The sequence below is a fragment of the Amphiprion ocellaris genome, chromosome 16, assembly GCF_022539595.1.
Source record: "Amphiprion ocellaris isolate individual 3 ecotype Okinawa chromosome 16, ASM2253959v1, whole genome shotgun sequence".
Classification (NCBI taxonomy): domain Eukaryota; kingdom Metazoa; phylum Chordata; class Actinopteri; family Pomacentridae; genus Amphiprion; species Amphiprion ocellaris.
Window position 1 is genome coordinate 240,064 of NC_072781.1, and position 22,136 is coordinate 262,199.

The 22,136-nt window shown below is 42.5% G+C and overlaps 1 protein-coding gene across 9 annotated transcripts in view; it reads left to right on the forward strand.

Moving 5' to 3' along the window:
- The window catches only part of ehbp1 (EH domain binding protein 1), a 211,641-nt gene that overhangs the window by 87,896 nt on the left and 101,609 nt on the right, over window positions 1–22,136 (forward strand). For all 9 annotated transcript variants that reach the window (XM_055018950.1, XM_055018956.1, XM_055018957.1 and 6 more), the window contains 2 exons: window positions 12,071–12,249; window positions 12,896–12,944. In XM_055018950.1, coding sequence (XP_054874925.1) covers window positions 12,071–12,249; window positions 12,896–12,944 — 228 coding nt within the window. The remainder of the gene's footprint in view (window positions 1–12,070; window positions 12,250–12,895; window positions 12,945–22,136) is intronic.

Here is a 22,136-nt window from a genome sequence, read left to right on the forward strand (position 1 = left end):
TACAATATCTCAGGAACTATTAAAGATAAAGCCCTTCTTTTATTTATTTATTCATTTTTTAACTTACATTTGGAGAACCAGTTTGAAACCCTTGGATCAGACTCTGGCAATATTTTTGTTTTTGTGTTGTAACTTGTTATACCTGCTCACTTTTATTTTTATTTTTTATTTTTTTTACACTTTCTTGCTAAGAATTTTTTTGGTAATATTTTATTCATCATTTTTATTTTTAGTTATTTTTTTGCAGTTTCTGGCTAAAAAGGGATTTTTGTAGTATTATATTTATCTTTTTTTATGTAATTAAAAATAAAAGACTAACCTGCCTGTCAAACCCGAGGCTGGTCCTGGGATTCAGAGGGTTAAACATCACAGAGGTGTTGAGGTGGAAGCAGTGGAGCAGAATTAGATGTTTTATAATTTAATATTAGTTTTATGTGAGATGAAATCAAGGAAATCCAGCATCTCCAGAATGTATCATCCATCTCTTCCTCCAAACATCTTACCATCTTCATGACCATCTCCTCTCTCTGTTTCTGGATGTTCTTGTCATATTCCTGCCTCTTTTCCCTCCCTCTGTGCAGCGATTCCCCTCCACCTCTCCTCCATCAGCGTGTTGATTCATGGTTATTCTGATCAGGAGTCAAAGGGGCCACTCTGTAATTATGTTCATTTTAATTGGCTGTGCTATCACCCCTCCCATCACCATGGAGCCCAACGCTGCTGGACAACAGACCTAAGGAGTAGAGGGTGGAATACTGCAGCAATAACACCCATAACACACACACATCCTCTTTACCTGCATAAGTCCTAAAGTGTCCTCCTCCTGTCCTCCTCCTATCCTCCTCCTGTCCTCCTCCTGTCCTCCTCCTATCCTCCTCCTGTCCTCCTCCTGTCCTCCTCCTGTCCTCCTCCATCTCCTCCTCCTATCCTCCTCCTGTCCTCCTCCATCTCCTCCTCCTGTCCTCCTCCTATCCTCCTCCTGTCCTCCTCCATCTCCTCCTCCTGTCCTCCTCCATCTCCTCCTCCTGTCCTCCTCCTGTCCTCCTCCATCTCCTCCTCCTCCTATCCTCCGCCTGTCCTCCTCCTATCCTCCTGCTGTCCTCCTCCTATCCTCCATCTCCTCCTCCTGTCCTCCTCCTATCCTCCTCCTGTCCTCCTCCTATCCTCCTCCTGTCCTTCTCCTGTCCTCCTCCATCTCCTCCTCCTGTCCTCCTCCTGTCCTCCTCCATCTCCTCCTCCTATCCTCCCCCTGTCCTCCTCCTATCCTCCTGCTGTCCTCCTCCTATCCTCCATCTCCTCCTCCTGTCCTCCTCCATCTCCTCCTCCTGTCCTCCTCCTATCCTCCGCCTGTCCTCCTCCTATCCTCCTGCTGTCCTCCTCCTATCCCCCATCTCCTCCTCCTGTCCTCCTCCTGTCCTCCTCCATCTCCTCCTCCTGTCCTCCGCCTGTCCTCCTCCTATCCTCCTGCTGTCCTCCTCCTATCCTCCATCTCCTCCACCTGTCCTCCTCCTATCCTCCTCCTGTCCTCCTCCTGTCCTCCTCCATCTCCTCCTCCTGTCCTCCGCCTGTCCTCCTCCTATCCTCCTGCTGTCCTCCTCCTATCCTCCATCTCCTCCTCCTGTCCTCCTCCTATCCTCCTCCTGTCCTCCTCCTGTCCTCCTCCATCTCCTCCTCCTGTCCTCCTCCTATCCTCCGCCTGTCCTCCTCCTATCCTCCTGCTGTCCTCCTCCTGTCCTCCTCCTATCCTCCGCCTGTCCTCCTCCTATCCTCCTGCTGTCCTCCTCCTATCCCCCATCTCCTCCTCCTGTCCTCCTCCTGTCCTCCTCCATCTCCTCCTCCTGTCCTCCTCCTATCCTCCGCCTGTCCTCCTCCTATCCTCCTCCTGTCCTCCTCCTATCCCCCATCTCCTCCTGCTGTCCTCCTCCTATCCTCCATCTCCTCCTCCTTTCCTCCTCCATCTCCTCCTCCTGTCCTCCTCCATCTCCTCCTCCTGTCCTCCTCCTATCCTCCTCCTGTCCTTATCCTATCCTCCTCCTGTCCTCCTCCTATCCCCCATCTCCTCCTGCTGTCCTCCTCCTATCCTCCATCTCCTCCTCCTGTCCTCCTCCATCTCCTCCTCCTGTCCTCCTCCATCTCCTCCTCCTGTCCTCCTCCTATCCTCCTCCTGTCCTTATCCTATCCTCCTCCTGTCCTCCTCCTATCCTCCGCCTGTCCTCCTCCTATCCTCCTACTGTCCTCCTCCTATCCTCCATCTCCTCCTCCTGTCCTCCTCCTATCCTCCTCCTGTCCTCCTCCTGTTCTCCTCCATCTCCTCCTCCTATCCTCCTCCTATCCTCCTCTCCTTCCCCTCCTCCTATCCTCCATCTCCTCCTATCCTCCTCCTCCTATCCCCCTCTCCTTCTCCTCCTCCTATCCTCCTCCTGTCCTCCTCCTATCCTCCTCCTCCTATCCTCCTCCTGTCCTCCTCCTATCCTCCTCCTATCCTCCTCCTGTCCTCCTCCTATCCTCCTCCTCCTCCTATCCCCCTCTCCTCCTCCTCCTATCCTCCTCCTCGTATCCTCCTCCTCCTATCCTCCTCTCCTCCTCCTCCTGCTCCTTAATGAGTTTTGCTGGCCGGCTCAGATTAATTGATAAATGTCGTGTTATCGGATCAGCTGATCTCTGAATCATTGCTCCACTAATTTGTTTGTTGAAGATGGCAGTTAAAGGAGATTAATACGTATAGATTTATAAGAGCAGCACACACTCCTCCTTCTTCTCCTCCTCCTCCATTTATCTGAGGAAGAAGAAGAGGTGAGAAAGAGGAGGCTGTGGGAGGCCTGTGAAGCCTTTTCCTGGATTCTGTAACATAAACACAGGGTTTTAAATGTATAATCTGAATGCTGAATTCCCTGGAGAGAAGGAAACATGGAACAGAGTGGATGGTCTTCAGTCCACCTGTAGATTTATTGTCCCTCAGCAAACAGAGCTGGTATCAGGAGCTGCAGAAGTTATCACTGAAAGTAAGATTCTCTACCGCTGCTGATAAAGTTTGATTCTCACCTCCTGTCATGAGCTGTATCCCTTCATAGTGGTTATCTTTGTGAGCTTTTGTTGAGATCTAAACCTGACAGTCTTTGATTTTGGTACATTTTGTGTTTCTAAACTTGGTCGAATGTCTGCTACCAAATATAAAAACACATGAAGGGCTGATAGAATATCCTCATCAAAGCTTCTTTTCAGATTTCACTTACTGATTAATCCATATCATGAGAGAAATGTGGCCTTTTCTTACATGCATATATCATCAGAACAGTTTATTAGTGTTGTTTTTACTACCATCATTGTGTTTTAGGTTATATGAGTTTATATTTCAGCATAAATATTTATACATACATAAGGAAAATGGCCTACTACGCTCCATTCTAGTTTCTGACAAAGATGCAGGAGAAGTTCATTTACATGCAGTCTTGGTCAGTGCACACATCTGCACCGATCTGAGGGATATAGGAAGAGGAACATGGTTAAAACATGCTTTGAAGTCTGTCTGAAGCGGTGACAGCGTCATTTAGAAACGAGGAGGGATGGACCCAGAAAGAGATTCTGCTATCTTCTGTTCGATCTGAGGAACCCATAGGAGGGAGCAGATGTCAGGAACAGGACCGCTTTTCTACTGTCAGTGATGCTGTCTGGTTCACATGCACACACACACACGCACACACATTCACCCTCCCCCCTGAATGTTTCTCCCCAGCCAAAGCTAATTTGTGGAGGCGTAAGTATGGGTAATGCTGCAGCGTTTCCATGGCAAGCTAAAGCCAGCGCTTACACCGCCTTATGCGCTGGCCTTACACCACCTTATGCGCTGGCGTTACACTGCCTTATTCCCAGCGTTACACTGCCTTATGCCCCGACGTTACACCGCCTCATGCCCCGACGTTACACCGCCTCATGCCCCGACGTTACACCGCCTCATGCCCCGGCGTTACACCGCCTCATGCCCCGACGTTACACCGCGTCATGCCCCAGTGTTACACCGTATTATATTCCAATGGTACACCGCCTTATGTCCCGGCGTTACACCGTATTATATTCCAACTTTACACCGCCTCATGCCCCGGTGTTACACTGCCTCGTGCGCTGGCGTTACACCGTATTATATTCCAATGTTACACCGCCTTATGCCCCGGTGTTACACCGCCTTATGCCTTGGTGTTACACTGTATTATACCCCAATGTTACACCGCCTTATGCCCCGGCGTTACACCTTATTATACCCTGGCGTTACACCGCCTTATGCGCTGGCGTTACACCGTCTTATGCGCCGGCGTTACACCGCCTTATGTCCCAGTGTTACACCACTTTATGCCCCGGCATTACACCACCTCATGCCCTAGCGTTACACCTTATTATACACCGGTGTTACACCGCCTTATGCCCTGGTGTTACACCTTATTATACCCCGGTGTTACACCGCCTTATGCCCTGGTGTTACATGTTCGGTGGGCATGCTGCAACCTGGCACACTCACTCCTTTGTCTCCTCCAAACTCTCTTATTCCATGATATTTTTTTCAGTGAATGGTTTTTATTTCAGTTTCAAAGCTGTGTCTGTCCTCTCCTCTCCTGTTCTGTGTTTTTCCTTTTCCACGGTTCTGCCTCTGGAGCAGAATAGGCCTTCGAAGCAGAAATGGTCCTGGAAAAGGAAACATTTTTACATTTTACATCTCGGTAGCCAACTGCCGAAAGGCCCTCTGTCTTGGCCTGGAGTTGACTGCTAGATAGGAGCATATCTGCTGAACCCCCCTCTCTAAATCACCATCATAATGAACGTATTTCCATATTTCCTTCGTTGTTTTATTACATGAAGCCGCGCTGGAAGGATTTATCTGAGTAAATGTGCAGCCCAGCGTTGTCTATGTAGGAGGTTCGGTTCAGTGGGAGCTCTCAGGTGTAAATAGTCGTCATTCCACCTGTTCACACAGAAAACTGAGCAGTCACACACACATGCACACTCACGTGCACACACTTTGTCTCACGGCTCTCCTCGGTGCGGTGTGATTACAGCAGTAATGTGATATTTCCTTTGTATGTTAATGTGTATTATTTTTCATGCTACATTCGCTCTCCTCTGCTCTCCTGTCATTGTTCCATCCTCTCCACATCCCCATTTACATAATTGAACTTTTGATTGGACTTCCCTCCTCTCGCTCTCATGGAGGCCACGTTTGAAATCCCAAAGCGCAATTTCATGGCTAAGATGATGCGAGGTGATCGTGCTGTTTTATTTTTTCTAATGCACAGAAAGCTCCGATTAAACAAATTGCTTGTTTTGATTGAAGTCACAATTAAATAATTGAGCTGTTAGCGGCTGGAGACCAGCCAATCAGAGGAGTTTATCAGCAGCGGGACGGACAGGCCTCTTCAGCGCCGACCTCATCCTCTTAATGTGAACAGGTTTTAATATTCTCTGGTGTTGATAAAAGCAGCGTTTGATGACCTGTTCTGTTCAGCATCACTACATTAGAATCTGCATTTACAGCGTGTGTTTGTCCTGCTGGCATTGAAGTGTGTCTTTGTGTGTTTGTGTGTCTTTGTGTGTGTTTATGTGTGTGTTTATGTGTGCATTGTGTGTGTGAATGTGTGCTTTGTGTGTGCTTATGTGTGCTTTGTGTGTGTGTGTGTGTGTGTGTGTGAATGTGTGGATTTTTTTTTTTTTTTTTGCCGTAGGTTCCTTGAGCGGATTACAAGTTTTAAAGAGTATGAGATTCAACACCTCCTCAAATCTGACACTCCCTGACACTGCTTTGAAGCCTCCAAAGTGAGATTGGAACGACACAAAGCTCTTTTCTCTCCACAGAGTTGTGGGTTTATGTCATTGGGTTGAGGCCAGTTAAGTTTCCATTGAAGAGTTTTGCCCCGGAGTGAGACAAAGCTGCCACTTAAAGCTTTGACTGTTTGACTGGTATCTTTTTTATGACTCCAGAAGGCCAGTTTCAGTGGCCGCTGAGTTCTCTGGTCCTTTAATGTGGTTGGTTTACGTTGGTCGGTCTTCATTTAGGATGACAGATTTTCAAGTTTTAGACAGTTCTTCAGCTTTTTACCTCCTAATCAACATACTGACATCCTGACACGTTCTGAAGCTGTTTAGCTGCTGATTCTGATCTGAAAATCTGTAAAAGCTTTAATTAGATGCCATTATATATCAGCATAATGATTGGAAACAAAAAAATACTGAATGCGTTTCTAAACCAAATCTGTTGTTAACTATCATTTTCCATTAGTGTGAAGCAAACAAAGCTTTTTAACGCTTAGATCCTGATGGATGCTCTTTGTCACCAAGATAAGATACAATACACTTTATTGGTCCCTCACTGGAGAATCACATTACAGCATCTAGATATAAATACAGCTTAGTAGGAAACAAGACAAGAAATACACAAATACAGTGAGGATAAAAATAAAGACGCCGTGTTCAGGTATTGTACATTTTACCTTCCGTCATACAGCTGACATCACTTCTTCTCAGTTTAGTATTTAATGTCCTACAAAATGAAACCACTAAACTTCCCAACAGTACCAGCTGCTTGTCTGTGTGATGAAAAATAGTCTTCAGTTAACAGAAAATGTGATCATATTTACAGCCTCAATGCATCTCCTCACCTGTGTTCTGGTTTGAATTATACATAAACTCCTCATTTCATAGACACGTTACTATCTAGGGATGCTTAAAGCAGAATCAGAGCTTTGTAATTATTTATATTTGCACATGTTAAAGTAACAGAATTATGAAAACAGAATAAATTTAACTAAGTCCTTCATCCGTATTAACTCTCCTGCTTTTTGGTAGATAAAGTGCCAGAACTCTTATTGTTTCTTAATGTTCTGCATTTCAAAATAAACTTCCTGTTACTATAATACAGATTATCTGCCCGTATGCCAAATAGAGTTTTTATTATTTCTGCTTTATTTTAAATACATTATTACTGCTTTGTATAAAAATGAACACTGAATTATAGGCTTGTTTGTAATTGGAGTGACACAAAAGTAAAACAATAAAACTAGTGCAGGTCATCCATGTGCAGGAAGACAGAAGCAGTCCATTTATCTTCATTCACTAAGCAGGTGTTTCAAACAGTTTGTAAGTCATCCAGGATCCCACCTTCATGGTCCAGACAATGTCCATTCCACATTTACGAACAGAAATCTCTGCAGCCAGCATTTTATGATCACATTCATGTAAAAACAGATCAATTCCACACTAATATTTTCTTCCCTTGATAGAAAAACAAACATCATTGTATCAAATGATGGAAAGCTTTGACTGTTCTGAAGAAAACAAGATGCAGCACGTATGACTAGAGCTTCCAGAGACCAAGATAAGAGTTTAGAATTATAAAGGTAGTTAAATTATCCTGGAAACAGCCTCGAGCTCAGAGGTTCACCTGGCCAGGGCAGGTAAACTACATCCATGTCTAATGATGATTATAAGTCAGTGTATGTTGGCCAAGCTGCTCTTAAATCTATTTCAGTCAGATTTAATACAGTAGATTTTAGCCTCGTGTTCTGTAAATTCAACAGTTTCCAACCTCAGAATCATTCAGACCCAGCATGTGATGGTTTATATTTTATATCATTGTTCACTCCTGATCTCAGATCAGAAAACACCTTCCAGAAATCCTCCTGACAGCAGCTCCAACCTGGAAGCTTCCTCCTATCTGTCGTTCATTGTAGTGAGCTTAACCTCCTTCTTTCTCTCTAACATCCCTTCCTTCTTCCAGCTTTTTCCTCTTCTCTCTTTGCCCCGTCAGATGTGTGTTGTTGACACGGAGGCATCGGGAATAATGGAATCTGTTGTATTTTCAGCAGAGGAGGAGGTTCTGTGCCACCGATAGTAATGAAGGTTGCCTTTTCACTTTTAACATGGAATGTTTGTGGGCTGAGGCGATGCTCTCCGTTAATCCTACCCTGGAGCTCAGCGAGCTACATGGCTATCACACACACACACACACACACACACACACACACACACCTACACACACACACACACACACACACGCCCTCCTCCAGGCCAGACTCAGACGGGTTGATAAGTCGGGTGTGTTTCTGCTGCTCATAATATTCCTGCTGCTCCGTGTTTGTGTCTTTAGGAAATGCTTCCTGTAAAACACGACATGCTGCTGGTTCAGGTTTGATGGAGATGAAAGCTGGACAGATTTGTAAACCTTTATCAGGATGGAACGTAATGGAACAGGACAAATGAGAAAATGACATGGGTCTGGGTTAGATGGTGACGTGCATGGATAACGTGTCGCTTCTTGAAACCGGTTTGTCGTGAAGGAAGGAAAGTGTTACTGACGTCCAGGTATTTTTCACCTGGTTTAACAGAGGCAGAGTTCACTAAACTGACTCTAAACATCATCTAAATGTAACTTATTAAAGTGTGGGAGTCTTTATTAGTGAGTGTGGGTGGAAAATGGGCCTTAAAGACAGTCTCCTACTTGCTAATGTATGTTTTTTTTCCCACTGGCTCTTACTCAGGTGTGTGTTCTGGTGTGTGTCTGTGTGCGTGTGTGTGTGTGTGTGTGTGTGTGTGTGTGTGTGTGTGTGTCTAGGTGTGTGTGTGTGTGTGTCTAGGTGTGTGTGTGTGTGTGTGTGTGTGTGTGTGTGTGTGTGTCTAGGTGTGTGTGTGTGTGTGTGTCTAGGTGTGTGTGTGTGTGTGTGTGTGTGTGTGTGCGTGTGTGTGTGTGTGTGTGTGTCTAGGTGTGTGTGTGTGTGTCTAGGTGTGTGTGTGTGTGTGTGTCTAGGTGTGTGTGTGTGTGTGTGTGTGTGTGTGTGTGTGTGTAGGTGTGTGTGTGTGTGTGTTTTCCGCCGGTGAGGGTCTGCGGCGCTGGAGTGTACTGTGTGTCTAATTGCTTTAATAGCACCTGGTCTCTAATCCCAGGTAATTAGAGCGCTCAAATTAGACAGCTACTTTCAACCGTCACTTGAAAAAAGCAGGAGGGGAAGGCCTGGAGGAAGACCACACAAGCACACACACACAGAAACACACAAACACACACACGCAGAAACACTACACAACTGGAGGAAGACCACAGAAACACACACAGAAACACACCACAAACACAACACAACTGGAGGAAGACCACTCCACAGAAAAACACACACAGACAAATACACACAAATTTCGTTGTACTTCTGCCCAATGACAATAAAGTCTCTTTATACCTGGAGGAAGACCATTCCACACTGGAACTCTGCAAGCACACACAGAAATACAACACAGAAACACACACAGAAACACACACAACAACACACCTGGAGCAGCCGGTCCGGCCAGTCGGCCAGCAGAGGAACATATAGATAAATGTTTCTTCGTTTCTTCTGTGGTTTCTGGTGTGAATGCTAAAATGAGGCTTTAGTTGGGCGTCATGCAGTCCTTGTTTCTCTCTCCTCTGCATCCAGGCGGTAATTGCGAGCACGTTTCTAATCGTTACTGACTTTCCTGACTTTTTATCTCCCTCCTTCCATTTGTTTGAGCGGCACGGAGGTGTTGTGGAGGCCTCCTAAACGTGTCTGAAGAAGCTGTGGGGAAAGGTTAAGGCCCTCTTTTAAAGATGAGCCGGAAATGTCAAGTGTCTGCCCCGAGGCTGCCGTCTCCCCGTCCTCACCGCCACTGGCCTGCATTACTCACATCCTCACTCACACACCGCCACAAAGGTTAGGAAGTGCTATTAGAGGTGTCCTCCGGTCTCTTTCATCTGTTTGGGCCCTTGTGGCGTCTCAGCCGGCTCCCGGCTGGCAGTCACAGGTTAACATGCAACAATAGGAGGCATCCAGGGGCTTTTAGAGCGCCGCTAACTGGATAAAACCAGCCATAAACTAACACAGAAAGTCTACAAATAGCAAAATCAGTAATCAGAGGGACTTAAAAACATGTTTAGATCAGAGAATACAAACATTAGATTCCAGTGGAAGCCCAGAAGTCCATTTCTGGAGCCGTCTTTCCACAAGTTTTAAAATTCTGATACAAAAAAGTCCTTTTTTCTCTCCTACACCCTTTCTAAACCTTCTATAAATACTTATATCTTCTCCTAAAGGATCACATTCAGCCATCATTTAATAAATGACTCCTCAGCTTTGGCTGCTGCTGTTTTATTTTCTGTTCCTGCAGTAGCAGGAAGACACCATCAGAGGGGGTTGGTCGGCCACCACAGACACTCCTGTAGTCCAGCTGAGATCTAAAACTGGGTTAACTGGTTCTAGTGGTCGGCAGCAGCACTTCTAACATCTCTGTCAGTCTCTTTTCACTGCTTCAAGTTAAATAAACCTTTAGCCTGACAGTTTTATTCCATTAAACCTCACCTGGCTGAGAGAGAAGACCTGGAATTCTGTATTTAAAGCTGCTTTTTAAGAAAGTCCACAATCAAAAAAGAAGATTTAAATAAACGTATTAGCTTCACATCTGATTAACAGCTGAGAATGTGTGTTTAGTGTGATTTTATTAGAAGTCAAATACATCCAGATGAACCTTTGACTGCCTCGTTAAACACATTAGGTTGTTAATTAAGTGAATCTGTCGTATTTGTCAGATGTTAAAGTCATTGTCTTCCTACAATAGTAATCTGGAACACATTCTGGTCTTTTTGATCGCCAGCTCTCTAATGAATTTAATCAAATCTCTGTGACATTTTTGCCGTTTCTCTCCACAATGATCTGAGAGAATGAGGCATATCGGTACCCCCATAACCAGATTAGCGCTGAATAATCAGAATCTGTCGGAGGAGGACCAGCGGCTCCACCAAGGATTTCTGGGATCTGGAGTCTGGGAGAGGAAATGGCTCTAACGGGGAAGCTTTCAGCCCAGATAAGACTTCAGAGGCGGAGCTAATTAATAAGATGTTTACATTATTCACGGTCATATTTCTGAATGACCCTCCGCTGTAGTGTGTCTGTGCACGTGCACGCTCATTATATGCCACTATGGAATGCTAATTGGACGGGTGGTGGTTGCTAAGTAGGGCATCTGATTAACAAATAAATAATGAAAGCTTTAGGGAGGAAAACATAAAAACCTTTCAGATATTTCTCTCACCGCTCAAAGGTTTCAGATAAAATACTGAAGAAATAATTTATCTTTTCAGTATTGATGCTTTTTGCCATTTATACTTTAATCATTGAACCCTGAAACCTGCTAGTGGGTTTGAAAATCTGTAAAAATCTGCAAAATGACACCATTTATTAGTGCCAGAAACCATAAAACAAAAAGATATTCAGCTTTAAAACAGTCCTTGAACTACTGCCTGATGTGTGGCTGGACTGGAATGTTTAACCAAACCTGAGCTTAGTTTTGCTGTTTCACCAAAATCATTTTATTCTACATCCCACCAAAAATAAACCAACAGAACTGAATATTCTTTAAACTCAGCTGCAGCTGAGAGACGGGACAAAGATTCAGCGGCTATTAGACTGAACTGCAGGCCGTGTTTACAGAAAGTAGATCAGAAACACGCACAGAAAGAGTAAAGTAAAGCACCTGAGCTATAAAATAAAAGCAGCTTGGCTCAGAAATCATAAACAGGAGGAAGTTGTTGGAGGATCCATCCAGCTCGGTGAAACGTCTCTGGAGCTGATGATAGTTTGTTGAGGATGTAAAAAGGAAAATATCAACAGCAGATTGAAGCAGAATATTTCTCCAGTATTGGTAGAATATGTTGGAAAATGTTTTACTTGTTGATTCCGGGTTCTTTATATTTTTGTGAAATGACGAATCAACCGAATTCAATTAATTGCAATGTTTGTTTCTGTGTTTTTTATGATTTATGGCGTTTTAACTGTGTCCTGTTGCTCAAAGACATTTTTAAGTTCTCTCTACTTCTATCCATAGACGTTCAGGATTTTATATTACTGTGAAAAATGAACCCACAGTGAGTGAAATATGACAGGAGAGAAACTGCTTAGAGTTTAGAGGGTCAGAAATCAAGAGTGTCCCAAATTACCAGCCCTGATTTAATCACTGGATATTATTAAAATGTTGCATCTTTGGTTTCTGATATTTCAGAAACATTAAATATTCCTCCTCCTGTCTGCAGCCCAGCCCCGTCCCCAGCCCTGTTCTGGGAGGGAAGCCCAATGCCAGCCAGTCCCTGCTGGCCTGGTGCCGGGAGGTCACCAAGAACTACCGCGGGGTGAAGATCACCAACTTCACCACGTCCTGGAGGAACGGGCTGGCCTTCTGCGCTCTGCTGCACCACTTCAGACCAGACGTAATGTACGAACACTGTTCCTGTCAGATTATAAAGCTGAAATACAGAACATCTGGGTGGAAATCACACTCAGGACTCCTTCAGGATATAAAATACATAATTAAGAATTAAAATCAGGTTAAGAAGACATCCTGTATGTTCACATTAGATCCAAACTCTCCTATTTTCTATATTTGATAACTTGCTGTCATATTTGCATCATTTACACAACAGCTACATGTCTGCTGCTGGTTTTATTGTGATTATGATTCTTTTTTTTAGCGTTTAGAGTGTATGGGCTTCCTTAAATGTTGAGTGTTTAATGTGTGTGTACCAGTCTAAAGAACAGCTGCCATCCCATCATGAAGATCGTTCATCAGCCGTGCTGTGTACAGATGTGTGTGTGTGTGTGTGTGTGTGTGTGTGTGTGTGTGTGTGTGTGTGTGTGTGTGTGTGTGTGTGTGTGTGTGTGTGTGTGTGTGTGTGTGTGTGTGTGTGTGTGTGTGTGTGTGTGTGTGTGCGTGCTTTCTGCTCTCCGCTGTGTTATTTTTACATATTTTCCACTCTATTAGTTCTGTTGATTACGCTGCTATGAAATTGCATGTTCCAGTGCTAATACCATTACATGTGACGCATATTTAAACACGCCTCTCCTGCCCACTGTTCTTCCAGAGACTACAAGTCGCTCAGTCCTCAGGATATTAAAGAAAACAACAAAAAGGTAAGAAGCAGCCTCTGCTGGGCCTCACACCACTCAGCTCCCTGATTTACAGACCGGCATTAATCCCTGGATAGAGAGTTTAAAATGTGTGTTCACAAACATCCACTGCAGAAATAATGTACAAATGACAGATTTCATTGGATGTTTACATGGATTTAGTGTCCACCAAAATACCTCTGCTGTATTTAGGTGCTGATGTGCTTCATAAGAGAACATTTAGATTAATCTGTACATTAATTAATTTATATATTGTTTATCATATGTTATTCCAACTGCACCCTGCTGCTCCACCATCTCTGATTAGCTTCAAACTTTATTACCATAAAATATAGATTTTTGAAATATTATCTCTGAAATTTTAGCTTCACGTATCAAATACTTTTCAAGATTTTATTTTATTTTTTTAAATTCTTGCCGATGCACCTTCAGCACATTTTTTTGACATTGAAATTTGATGTTTGAATGACAATTTCTCAGGAATTATTAACAATAAAAGCCTGGAATTTTTACTGTTATTTCTCATGATGTGACTGATTCATAATCTGCAATGATGAAGAAATAGGTCGAGTAGTCTCTTTATTATAGAGGAAGTAAAATATGATATAAAAAACTGAGGCTGTCATGAGAAGTTCCATCTTACAGGAACTAGACCATTGACAAAGCAGAAGTCAACTCCTGATATTTTCCGACCTAGCTTAGCTGCATGTCACAATATTACAAAATAAAATGGATCAGTACAAAATACTCCGTCACCAAAATGCTAATAAGTTTATTAACGCTGAGTTTTCATAACTGAGTGGATGTGAGGAGTCGTACCACAGAATGTAAATATCGCTGGGTTTCATCCACAGAGTCCTGGAGCTCCAGGATATAACTAAGAGATATTTTTCTTAAAGTAGGCGTATTTTTCTGTTTCAGAACCCATTTTGCAGCATAAGTCTTGGTTGGGAGGAGACTTGTCTTGTAGTTTTGTGTATTTTCTTTCATTTCAGAAAGTATTTTATGTATAAAGTTGAAGATTTTAGAAATATCTTCACCGAAATAAACAAATCTAGTAAATCAGAGGTGATTGAGCAGAAATTCTCCCCAACGTGATGGTTTGAGATGGAATAACTCATATTTTATGTATAAAACAGTCGTATTTATGTGTTAGTTGGAGTGTACCACCATGTTTAACTCCACGGCCTCTCTGGTTTCATTCCTCTCTGACTCGCGTGCACTCATTCCCAGCGCTCAGCTGAATAACTCCGTCTCTACATAAAGCTGACGTGCACGCACCTCTTCTCCTGCTTGCCCTGTGTCATCATATTCACCGTCTAAGGTGTTCATTCGTACAGATCTCCATTCTCCCTGCGGCTCTTAGCGTGCACGTTTCCTTTCCTGCACGCTCTGGCACAACTACATACACAACCACAGCCGTCCCTCTGCGGCCTGAGGGCTACACAGAACGATATGCGTGGGCTTCCTGCAGCTTGATTTCCTCTTCTCATACACTCTCTGGCTCAGCGATAACCTCTGGTGGCCCTGTTAGGCATGAATGCTACCCTGTTGACAATAACCACAGTGGAGGGAGAGGTGCAGACCCAATCCCATATCTGCTAACTGCCCCTCACCCCCTCCAGGTGCTCAAGTAGCCCTGCAGAAATTGGTTAGATATAAGTAATAAGGGAATATGCCGTAGAAGGTGATAGCTGGTGAAAGGCTGCAGCACCACCAGCTCCTCTGTTAGGATCTCCTCCTGGTGTACATTTGGTAGATATCACCTGAAATCTGCTGCCAGCGCTCATACAGCCCTCCAGAGTCTGAGAATACGCTGAACATACAACACAGAAGCATCCTGGAGATCTACCGGACAAAGTATGGGCTGGTTAATGTATGTGGAGCGCTTGTTAAATCTGTAAGAACTAAACTGTGCAGGACTAGAGATATCCTCATATATATACTTCATTCACTGGATATCATTGTTTGAATGTGAACATTAGTCTTTACAATGATTTTACAATTTATAAATAGATTAACTGCATTTAAAAACTTTGAAATATGTCGAGGCACATGAAGAATGTTAGTAGACACATATGGATAATAATAGACTTAAACTTGTGACATGTGAAATAAGGAGAGCATCAAAAAGCTGCTTACCAAAGGGATGGAAGTATCACTGGTCTAATAACTGTATTCCTCTCCGTCTAACATTCAGCTGGGTAAACCTAGCCTAACATACCAGATCTACTTCTCTTCTTCTGCCTTTTAGGACTTCCTGCAGCTTCCTGTACTAAATATGTAGTTTTATTTAGTGTGCATACGGTGTGAACATACTGCTTCATCATAATAGAAAACCTTCAGCTCTGACTGTCATTTATCCATCAGTCTGCAGTTAGATATTATGGTTATATTGTCTTATTACCAACTCAAACTTATAACTCCAACTGTTATGTATGTGTAGATGTAGTAGGACATCTTGGATTTTTAGATATACTGCATTTAACATGCGATGTATCGGGACTTACTGACTCTTTTTCTGACGTAGTATAAAACACGGTTCTATGGATGTTGGAACATGTCGCTAAGTTAGACCCTCATGATCTAAAAACTATAGACGCGTCTCTAAGCTACTATTTATTACTTAAATATTGGAGAAAAGTCATTTTCACTCAGTTATCCTCCTTTTTGAATACCTTAAACATACGTGATGAATTTCAGTCCAATGTTGGAGCACTGTGTGGTCCAGAGACTGTATATAAAGATCTGTTTCCTATCTTTATATACAGTCCATGGTGTGATCCACAGACTGTATATAAAGATCTATCTTTATATACAGTCTAAGGTGTGGTCCAGAGCTGGATGAAGGTCCGTAACGTACTATTCTAATAATTATAACAAGTATGTGTAACGGAGCCTCTACTGCGACCTTCTGGTGTCACTACGCTACCAGGTGTATGCAATGGTTCATTCACATTTTCTTTATTGTATTTATTCCAAAGTTTGCTTCAAATTCACCTGACAGATGTTATGAAAATGTGGCTGTTAGCAGCTTTAGTCGCTTTATTCAGCTTCCTAGGTCAATTTAGCATTAAAATCTATACATAAGCTAATCTTTTTATGTGACATCCAGTTTCTATGTACTGCTCATACTATGGAAGCTGTTGTTTGTCTGTGAGCTGCACACTGTTTTCTAAGGAACTGATGGTGATAGCTAGCCGGTTCAGGAAAGCAGAAAGAGAACTGATGTGGTGTCATGTAGCACCCTGAAGGTTAAAAACAGGGGAGCTGATGTTTACTGCAGGAAAAGAGGAAATGCTCTCACCAGCTGAGGACGGTGTATTGGGGCATTTTAAGCAAACAAGAGTAAAAATTATAGAAAGAAAATGTGATGGAGAGCAGTAAAGATGAAAATGTTTTAAGAGGAAATGAAAATGTGTGAATCATCGAATGAAAGAGGATGAAAGTGACATGTTTTCTGTATGGAACTGCTTCATGTTGTTAGGATGTATAGAATTTACTGAATTGACGGCAGGAATGGAAATGTATAGAAAGGACAACTATCTGTGCTTTTCATTTACTAGTTGATAGACAACCCCTCCTCCTCCAGTCTATCTGCAATGAGCTCAGACAGAGCTGAATTATGACAGATAAGGACAATCAATACTGGGGGTGGGTTGGAAAAAAGAGAAAGAGGTGAATTTTTAGAACATTTGTGTCCTTTGAGATGATCAGACTGTGCGTATGCTGGTTTATTGATGGTTTTATACGTAATGGTGTCTGTTTTAGGAGTTTGGAGCTCTGATGTTCAGCTTCATGCCTGCTCTGTTTTCTCAGTGCACTTCTGTGTGTGTAATGAGGCCAAGGAGAAGTAATTTGCCACGCCATCTGATAGCGTAGCACCAAGCACCAGGCTAAAGCGCCCCCAGCTCCACCGTCAGGGTCGGGCTGATGATTGACAATGATAGATAGCTGTCAGTCACTGAGAGGAGGTGGAGGGGGAGCAGGAGGAGTCGGCCCGGGGCATCCGGAGCTGACATTTAGTCCAAAGATCTGACACCAGCAGGATGGAAGAGAGAAAACTAGAATATAGTCCATAGATCTGACACCACCAGGATGGAAGAGAAAAAACTTGAATATAGTCCATAGATCTGACACCACCAGGATGGAAGAGAGAAAACTAGAATACAGTCCATAGATCTGACACCAGCAGGATGGAAGAGAGAAAACTAGAATACAGTCCATAGATCTGACACCACCAGGATGGAAGAGAGAAAACTAGAATACAGTCCATAGATCTGACACCAGCAGGATGGAAGAGAGAAAACTAGAATATAGTCCATAGATCTGACACCAGCAGGATGGAAGAGAAAAAACTAGAATATAGTCCATAGATCTGACACCACCAGGATGGAAGAGAGAAAACTAGAATATAGTCCATAGATCTGACACCAGCAGGATGGAAGAGAGAAAACTAGAATATAGTCCATAGATCTGACACCAGCAGGATGGAAGAGAGGAAACTAGAATACAGTCCATAGATCTGACACCAGCAGGATGGAAGAGAGAAAACTAGAATATAGTCCATAGATCTGACACCAGCAGGATGGAAGAGAGAAAACTAGAATATAGTCCATAGATCTGACACCACCAGGATAGAAGAAAGAAAACTAGAATATAGTCCATAGATCTGACACCAGCAGGATGGAAGAGAGAAAACTAGAATATAGTCCATAGATCTGACACCAGCAGGATGGAAGAGAGAAAACTAGAATATAGTCCATAGATCTGACACCACCAGAATGGAAGAGAGGAAACTAGAATACAGTCCATAGATCTGACACCACCAGGATAGAAGAAAGAAAACTAGAATATAGTCCATAGATCTGACACCACCAGGATGGAAGAGAGAAAACTAGAATACAGTCCATAGATCTGACACCACCAGGATGGAAGAGAGGAAACTAGAATACAGTCCATAGATCTGACACCACCAGGATGGAAGAGAGAAAACTAGAATACAGTCCATAGATCTGACACCACCAGGATGGAAGAGAGGAAACTAGAATACAGTCCATAGATCTGACACCAGCAGCATGGAAGAGAGAAAACTAGAATACAGTCCATAGATCTGACACCAGCAGGATGGAAGAGAGAAAACTAGAATATAGTCCATAGATCTGACACCAGCAGGATGGAAGAGAGAAAACTAGAATATAGTCCATAGATCTGACACCACCAGAATGGAAGAGAGGAAACTAGCATATAGTCCATAGATCTGACACCAGCAGGATGGAAGAGAGGAAACTAGAATACAGTCCATAGATCTGACACCAGCAGGATGGAAGTGAGGAAACTAGAATACAGTCCATAGATCTGACACCACCAGAATGGAAGAGAGGAAACTAGAATACAGTCCATAGATCTGACACCACCAGGATAGAAGAAAGAAAACTAGAATATAGTCCATAGATCTGACACCACCAGGATGGAAGAGAGAAAACTAGAATACAGTCCATAGATCTGACACCAGCAGGATGGAAGAGAGAAAACTAGAATACAGTCCATAGATCTGACACCACCAGGATAGAAGAGAGAAAACTAGAATACAGTCCATAGATCTGACACCAGCAGCATGGAAGAGAGAAAACTAGAATATAGTCCATAGAGCTGACACCAGCAGGATGGAAGAGAGAAAACTAGAATACAGTCCATAGATCTGACACCAGCAGGATGGAAGAGAGAAAACTAGAATACAGTCCATAGATCTGACACCACCAGGATGGAAGAGAGAAAACTAGAATATAGTCCATAGATCTGACACCAGCAGGATGGAAGAGAGAAAACTAGAATATAGTCCATAGATCTGACACCACCAGAATGGAAGAGAGGAAACTCGAATACAGTCCATAGATCTGACACCACCAGGATAGAAGAAAGAAAACTAGAATATAGTCCATAGATCTGACACCACCAGGATGGAAGAGAGAAAACTAGAATACAGTCCATAGATCTGACACCAGCAGGATGGAAGAGAGAAAACTAGAATACAGTCCATAGATCTGACACCAGCAGGATGGAAGAGAGGAAACTAGAATACAGTCCATAGATCTGACACCACCAGGATGGAAGAGAGAAAACTAGAATATAGTCCATAGATCTGACACCAGCAGGATGGAAGAGAGGAAACTAGAATATAGTCCATAGATCTGACACCAGCAGGATGGAAGAGAGGAAACTAGAATACAGTCCATAGATCTGACACCACCAGGATGGAAGAGAGGAAACTAGAATACAGTCCATAGATCTGACACCACCAGGATGGAAGAGAGAAAACTAGAATACATGATATTCTGAGTGGACAGAAATGAAGCTCTGTGTTTGGGAAATCAAGTCATTTGACGTTCCTGTTACAGATGATGTTGAAGATGCATTAGATCAGATTTACATTAGTGATTTAGTAGCCCAGTAATATTTTTATTAAAAATGTATATCATACACATAATTTTCACTTCAATACATTCCGACATACAAAACTACTCATAGACACTGATAAACTATAAAAAAAACTCCAAGCATATTTAATGGGGTCCCCCTATTTAATGGTGACCTGACAAAATTACCATAGGACTCATTAAAATTACATTAAAATCATATCAAACAGCGTCCTAGCCCTGCCGTTGATACGCTGCTCTCACTGTTCATAAACTATTTATATTTTAGTCATGCTCCCATGTATGATGACAATAAAGCCATTCTATTCTATTCTGTTAAAAACTATAAATCTGATCCTCACGTCGGGTTCTGGACTCCCTTGTTTGGATTCTAAGCCTAATCTGTTGCTAATGTTCACTTTCACAAATTTGTTGTTAATTTAGATAAATGTGCTTAATTTAAGCAGTGATAACTGTTAATAACTGATAAAAACATTCAGATTATTTTCTCCTGACTATGTGCTGGTGTTGATAGGAAATCTGCAGACCAAGACACTGGTTGTTAAACATTATAAACATTAAAACACTAAAAAATATTTTCTAATTGATCCCCTCTTAATTTAATACATGTATGCTGGTTGGAGGTTATTAAGCTTCTCTGGAGACCTGATCATGGTGCCCGTTGACCAGCGAAACTCCCAAAATGCTCTCTGCTCTCTGACCGGCCATCTCTGGTCTCTACAGGAAGCAGTAAACAGTGAGAAGCCACCTGGTGGCGCCAACAGGTACTAAAGGTAATCATTTATTAAAAAACCAAACATTATCTGGACATGACTTTAAAATATGTTAATGAACCACTAGGTGGCGTGTTCTAGTCCTATGATGAATATGTATAAATTTATATCGAGAACTGATTTCACCTTAGAACTGGTTCCAAAGTTGTAAATTCAGAGGAAACCTGAAGAATTGTTCATTTTTTTAATGTGTTTATTGGTGCCGACACACATTTGGTTCAGGTAGAGGTTATAAACAGAAACCTGTCAGAAATCTGCTGCTGTTCATCTCCGTTATAAAAGTTCACTGCATTCCTGTCTTCTAATTTATTTGCTTTAATAAACCGTGAGTCTAGCTTGTTTTTAAATTTTAAAAGTACAAGAAGAGAACACGTCTCCTGTTACTGTCACACTATAATATAGTATATTATATCATCAGATATGACTCATGCATTCATGTAAAAGGAGGATTTCACTGTTGTAGTAACTCGAACCACCTGCCTAACAAAGAATCTAGAATTATTTATAAGCTGAACCAGTGGGTAAAGTCGTAACTAGAAATTTTAATTCAACGGCGCTCTGATGGACGCTGATGTAAAGACTCAGCAGTGCACCAGATTCTCAGCTAAAAGTCTTCTCCTATAAATACACCGTTCCTATCCCACTGACTGTATCTTCACTAAAAACTCTAGTACCTTTCCGTTCTGTTTTTATAGTTTAGTTTTAATAAAGAACCAGTGAGTTTAGATCTGAGTCACAGCTGCTTTTGAAAGTACAGGAGAGAGAGATTTCTGATTTAAGTGGGTTTTTTTTTTGTGTATTTTAAAATCCAGACTATTGTGATTTTACATGAGGTTATCATTTATTTCTATGTTAATCATCTGTTAATCTTCTATTAGGATCATTTCTTTACATATTTATTCATTTTCAGAGCAGATTTAGAGAGTTTCAGGCTGACTGCTGCTTACAGTAACATTAGATGTGTTTGTTGTACAAGAGACAAAACTAGAGATCTCACGTCTTCTCAGGTGTAAACTTTCAGTCTGAAGAGGCTCCTGGGTTGATCTATGTGATTAATCTGGACTACAGGTCCTTCTAAGGAGAAGCTTCTCTCTGGGAATCTGTTCTATCTGAGGAATGTAGGACTTAAAGTCACAAACTTTTTACAGGATTCAATAAGAAATGAGTTCATGTTGACTGTCAGGCTATAGATGAGCTTCTCTCTCTTCCTGTTATTCTCCAAATTTTACACAACAATAAATTTACTGAAGCAGTGATGTTTATGAGTTAGTTTAATCTGAGACATGACTCTATAACCAGCTCACCTTTACTGTAGTGGACTTTCTCTGCTTGAGTTGCTCTAATTTTCCAAATTAAACATCAAGCCTTCTCTGGGTTCTCCTAATCGCCTCGGTGTGGAATGATCTGAAAGAGAAGATATAAGAAGAGCAAATCCTGACACTGAGGTCAGAAAGACTGCAGCTCATGTCAAGTCTACCATGGACTCTGAAACCAAACCCAGGTCCTCATGCAGCTCTCACTTTCTCCTTCACGCTTTCATTCTGTCCCTATAGAGCAGCAGAGTTGTCGTTCTCTTTCACATCCTGCCCAGAGCCAGAGGGAACAATGCCAGCACACTTTACTGCCTGAATACGTGTGAGAAACCCAATCAGCCCCTCTTATTCCTCATATTCTTTCCTTTCTCTTTCATACTCCCATTCGGTCAGAAGGAGGTGGAATTGGGACTTAAACTCCTCTCTGTTCTCCATTTGCTTTTTCCCGCCATCAGTTCTTTCTCTCTGCTTTGTCTCGACCACATAGAAACACACTGAGCTCATTTCCCTGAGTTTAGATGTTCCAGTCTTTGTTACCTTCAGTGGACAAAAAAAAAGACCACTCCTGACAAAAGATGCAATAATTGATTGTAAATTGAGAAACTTCTCCCTATTCTCCATTCTGATGCTTATATTCTCAGTTTTCTCTGTTAAAGAAGGAGATTAACGACG